Here is a 6000-nt window from a genome sequence, read left to right as displayed (position 1 = left end):
TCCGAGATTTAACGCTCAGCTCTGCTGACAGAGCACAGGTATGCACCCTAAAAGGCGCTTTTATTGCACCCAAAATGTCTTCCACTTTTAAATAAAGTGCTCCCCATTTTGAAACAAACACTCTCTCTTTTAGCTTTTGTCTTAAATCCATGCCTCATTTGGCTTAATGGCACATTGGGCGATAACAATGGTTGCCATACATTGCAGGGGGATTTCCTAAACCCATAAATAATCTGATGGAAGCTATTGCACTGTTCGTGCCATTTTCGGCTTAGGGCACAGACATCTTTAGCTGTCTGTAGGCAGGCCTATCGTTTTCAATACATAAAAGTTTCTCAATGGGGACTTTGGGTCAGTATCTTACTCATGATCAGGTGGCTTTATTGACCACCTCAGTTGTCTGCTCTTAATTCAATGGCTTTCCTCCCTATTCTCATGTTCGGCCTGTTCAGGATCATTTCAATCTCTGTTTTCTTCTTGGATGAGGTTTATTCTTCTGCAGCATACCAGATGGGACTATATTTATTTGCTACTGAGCATCAAACAAGAGTTTAAGTGTCCCCTTGCTTGCTCCTTTTTTAGTTCTCGTGACCTTAAATGCGCGCAAGCGCATTGAGGAGCGAGAATTCAAGTCGGCAAAATCCTCGTCAAACCAAAGGGCTTTCAGCCGGCGTTTTCTTTCAGTTCACGTGAAACACAAGCACGCGCATCAGGCACTCCTACCACACCTCACGGACATCTGTTCATTTCTCCTGCACAAGGCTCTCCTCCCTCCCCACATCAAAGGCATCCCAGGCTTCCCCAGCGCTGCCCCGCCCATCAATCACCCTCCCACGCCAGCAGCTCTTCCCGCTCCGACCCCCTGCTCTCCGCCCCCTGCTGCATCAAAGTCTTTTTTTTTTTAACTTAAATTACCATCTGTTCCAAAGCCGCCTTCGAGAGCAGCTCGTAATGACTAGCCACAGCAGTCGCTTCCTAGGCTGCTGCACATAGCTTTGACGTACATGGGCGCTGTGCTATATGTTTAACACGCGCCCGCTTTCATAATTACAACACACACTTCAAATTGGGCCCCTGATTTCTTCGCGCAACCACACATCCCCTCCATGCTGTTTCACCTCAGATGCATTGCTAAAAACCTGTCCGGCCAAGGCGTACGTATCTGCCCTAACGTTGAGTTGCTGCCCTCGTGTTTGCAGCATGAAGTAAGTACTGCTGCGCTCTTCAACAGACTTAATAAAGGTCTACACAAGGTCTCGTGCATGGAACTCAGCTTTCTTCACCCCAGTGAACTACAGATTACCAGCAAATGCCATGATGAGGGTCTGGCCGAAGTCTAAGAGCCCCTGCACAATCCGCATGCACACTGTACAACACAAACCACATAAAATATGATAAACTCTTGCAAATTAAAACAAGCATTTGCAATGCAATAGGTCTCGTTTTAACGCAAATTTAAGCTATAGGCCTTGTAAATGACAAAGCCTTTTATTTATGTTCCAAAAACCAGAACGCAAAAATAAAGGGCATTATCATTTACAATGCTAATAGTTCAGACTCGCGTTATTGCGAGACCTATTGCATTTCCAATGCTTGTTTTCCTTTTTGGGTTACCTTTAATTGAAAACCCATTCAAACACTGCCAGCCATTCATGCATATTTGTGTGTTCGCATGGCGGAGTCAACAAGCATTGACACACAGGTAATCATTTTTAAAGCCAAGACCTATTGGATTTGCCAATGTTTGCTTTTTTATTATCCTTTTTGCAACTTTTACCCTAGCTTATTAGTGGAATTTGCCCTTAATTTATGAGCTGATACACAGGGAATAGGTACTTCAATGTGCCATGTAATTCAGAAAGTTAAAGTAAATTATGTTGTTGTTTGATACAAAGTCAACCTGCCGTGATGGCTAATGAAACAAGTCCAATCCACACTGCAAAATACATTGATTTAAATTTTCAGAAGCAATGCAGATCATAACTTACAATGGATACAGAATCCAGAGTATCAGCAGGCACACAAAAGCCATCCTGATCGAGGACCCCTTTACAAGCCAGGTGATAACTGATAGTAGCCAAATATCTGGCAATGCCTTGTCTGAAGGTATCGTGAATATTCAGGATAGGCAAAATGTGACATGCATACAGCATACCCCTGCCATTAGCGTATCTTGAAAAATCTTCCGCCAGAAAACTTGAAAAGCAAATGAGAAGTTCGCTCTCCTAACCTGAAAAACTCACTAGAAATACAAACACAGATGTGCTGCATACAAGATACCATAAGGGTTGTTTAACTAACTTTACTATGGTGGACGTGCAGCTTGAGCAATCAATATCATTGTTGCTTCTCACAAACTGAAACAGAATTCATCAATGTATTCACACCTTTCCCTGTTTTTAGGTTCGAAGTTTCTAATAGGCAAGGTAAGAAAGTAGACTTAAAGCACCACATAGTGGAGGCACCACATTTCTGTAAAAGGCCCAAAATGTCATTGTATGCTGCATGGGGAACATTCAAGATGGCAAAATGTCTATTCCCTGAACATCTGGAAAACCTTGCACTGTTACTGCTGCATTTCTATCACTTCCTTAGTCATGCTAAAGACCTTTATTTTGTCATAATTAGTGGAGTATAGTGGGCCATGTAAGGAAAAGTTCAACCCACGTATGTAATAGTATACCACAAACTCGACCAACACACCATAGTTTACCTAAAATCAAAATCTGGCAAAATGTGCTTGGAACCAAATCATCAACCCTGTACCAAGACCCACTTGCATCAAGGAGGTTTATGTACAGTGCGCATTGCGTGATAAGCCTACTTGGCCTCGCTCTGCCTTCTCCTTTTTAAAGTGGATGCAAGTTTGAACCATAGTATTTAACATCAGACCTTCTCCTATCGACCCACGCCCCTTCATTACTACATTACTACACCCCCTCCCTACCGAAAGCTGTGTGACGGCTGAATATGTTTTTTAGTAAAGTGATTTACCTCAGTTGTTCTTAAACAAAAACAATGACATTTAACCCCAAAAGGGAATGTTTTCTGGAATACCACATCAATTTGACACCATTTCAGAACTCAGCAATTAATTTAAGCCTGTTTCACAGGTTTTGAATCCTTATCAAATGTAACAACGAGGCGGCTGAATAGCACAGGGTGGCTCAATTAGGCTGATGATTTCATCTTCCACAAATGGAGCTCAAGCAAAAGAATAAAAAGGGACTGGTTCAAGGTCACGTGAGCACACCTGATCTGATCTGGAAATTCCAACACAAATACTTTAGGATCTAGGTGAATGTGACACCCTGGGCAGGTGGTCCAATTCTCTGCCAAGGCGACAGACTGAATTACTCATGAGGTGCTGCCTGCCAAATTTAGAAATGTCCCCTGTCTGAGGGGACATTTCTAGCACTGACAGGAACCCCCATTGCGGCGACTTCTGTCAATGCATTGTAAGTTTGACGAAAGGCTCCCTCAACATGACAGAGGCGAACGACAAACATACTTTTTTTCATTTTCAGAAAGAAAATCCCAAAGCAAGATTTCCTTTTTGAAAATAAAAAAAACAATGTCCACCTTGCCATGGTGGCACTGAGCACTTTTGAATCCCTCTTACCTCCAGGTTTTTCCTGGCGGTGACAGGCATTGAAAATTAGCTGATTCTACTCTTCTACATTAGATGGCAGAAATATAGCCAGACCTCCGTCGGCCCTTATTCTGTCGGCCCATTGGAGTGGTTGGACCATGGCAGGGATGGGATAGTCTTGACTGTCCTTCACACCTATGGTCCGACCAGTTCTAAATCAGGCTGACGGACCATCATGTTGTCGGAAGGGAACTTCATTGCTGTCATGATGGAGTATCCTATCTGCCAACACTTAAATCAGGCACCCAGTTCAAATCCTGGTAAGGTGGAATCATCCTTTCAATATCTATAAAAAAGCACTGATTTTGAATGGATGAAAATAAGGGAATATTTAATGAATCATAAGGTGCTATGAAAGCGAGCGCTTTACATCTGTATACATTCTCCTTAGTCACCAGCCTGAACACACTTTACTCTACCATGTAATTAGGTCTCAACAGCTAAATAACTCACACTCTGTATTTGTGTATTTTGACGCTGTGTACATCAAATAATTAGAATATTGATCAGGAGTGATATGTAGCACGTAGCGCAGAAAGAGCACTTTGATCTCTAACAGGACCCACTGGGATCAGTTTTAAGTCTTTGGATGATACACTTTTCCTGCAATGTTTGCTTTTCCTATGTGTATGTTGAGTTTGTGGAGACAATCCATACTTCTTGGCCTGTACTAATGTTCACTTTTGATAAGACTATGTTTTGCATTTATAATCGCACTACAAGTAGCCTCTTAATTCCGGTGGGGCCAGATATAAAAAATACCTGCTCTGCTAGAATAACAAGATCTATGGTAAGTAGGCATATATGTTATCTTTCACCCAGCTCCTCCACTGGCTAAAAGCAGAAGTAAGCAGGGCAATCAGACGAGAATTATTGATTCCCTTGGCAGTTCCTCATATCTAAGGGGATCTCACACAACCCATACATCCCATCAGGTAACTGTGCCTCGCAAGAGTTACAGATGCCCATGTGCCTGTACCTCGAGGTGGGCAGTTACATGACAAAGCTGTAGGGCACTCACAATTAAAGATGAGAATAAGGAAGCAAGAGGCATGATAACAAACTGTAATTAACTCATCTTTGTTTTGGAACCTGGCAAGCTTCTGTAAGCGCAAACCATACTATGTACACTCTGTTTTTTTAAACAGCTCAGAAAGCTGTGTTTGTTTTCGTTTATCTTATTACATAACACACATCACATGATGTGGGCCCTTACACAAGACTCCATAAAATTACTTAAGGAGTTTGCTCAATCCTGCTGGAAGCTGTATCTGCATTTTGAGAGGCAAAGCAGATGACTAAGAAGGTAGGCTGTTGGTAACCCCATTTTTCTGGGTGTAGTCATTTGCTTCCACGCAGTTTGCAACAACAGGCTTGGCAGAGCGTCAGCGCAGTCTGTTCTTCAACGATGAATCATGTGGGTTGTGTGATAGTATTGAATCAACAAAATTATATAAGTAATTTAGTCCCCCGGGTCTGTGATAGCTAATTGACCATGCAGGGCATGCTTCAAAACTATCTCCAAGTACAGCCTCATATTTTACTTCCTTTGCTGCAGCACAGTTTATTTCCTGGAAGTGAATCCCTTTTCCGCAATGACTTTTTCCAAGATTCATTTGCATTGCGCTTTTCAATACCTCCAGCGGTAAGATAATCGTACAATTTACTTTTGCATTCAGGGGCCGGATCCCCGATCGTGGGCTCAGAGTTTATAAGAATTCCATCTCCATCTGTGGTGCTCATGGCGCTGTCATCACTTGACTTGGTCTTCTCCAGGCCACGGTGAGACCTGGTCCTGGGAACAAAAACCTCGTCAGGGGGCATCTGGTCGTTGTTTTGGTAAGCACTCACATCTCTCATGCCATAATCCATTTGGTGGGAGCAGCTTGGTAAAGATGGCGGGCTGGACGAGGTGGCGGCAGGAATGCTAGCTCCGCTTGAACTAGGAGCAAATGGCACATTCAAGTGGTGCTTGACACCGTCCTGGTAGAAGCAACAGGTATGCAAACTATTACACTCTTCCTTCGCAGTCCGAAGGCGCTTCTTGTATGGGCAGTCCTGAGCCACCAGCCACTCCGGTGCAGTGGCCCCACCAAGAGCACAAGCGGAAAAGCACCAGTTATTCTGCATGATAATTTCTCCATGGATCCGCTTCATCAAGTTGTTTATAAGGACTGATCGTCGCAGGAACACTTCAGGGTCATCAATATATTTCAATTTTTCCAGGGACATGTAAAGGATGTGGGCACGTTCTTCAAAAACTGAGATCGTCTAAAAAAAGAAAAAAGAAAACAGGATTGTTGAAAATGAAAACAAATAGTGTGCATGGGGAAACTGGAGGAAAGAAA

At 43.0% G+C, this 6000-nt stretch overlaps 1 protein-coding gene across 1 annotated transcript in view; it reads right to left on the bottom strand.

Annotated features, from left to right (window-relative positions):
- Nucleotides 1-1710: 1710 nt before the first annotated feature.
- The window catches only part of SERTAD4 (SERTA domain containing 4), a 64282-nt gene continuing 59992 nt past the window's right edge, over nt 1711-6000 (bottom strand). The window contains exon 4 of the mRNA XM_078649723.1: nt 1711-5923. Coding sequence (XP_078505849.1) covers nt 5186-5923 — 738 coding nt within the window. The 3' untranslated portion in view covers nt 1711-5185. The remainder of the gene's footprint in view (nt 5924-6000) is intronic.

The sequence above is a fragment of the Lissotriton helveticus genome, chromosome 6 (assembly GCF_964261635.1).
Source record: "Lissotriton helveticus chromosome 6, aLisHel1.1, whole genome shotgun sequence".
In the NCBI taxonomy this organism is placed as follows: domain Eukaryota; kingdom Metazoa; phylum Chordata; class Amphibia; order Caudata; family Salamandridae; genus Lissotriton; species Lissotriton helveticus.
Note: the sequence above shows the minus strand (reverse complement) of the source record. Positions and strands in the feature narration are given on the sequence as shown.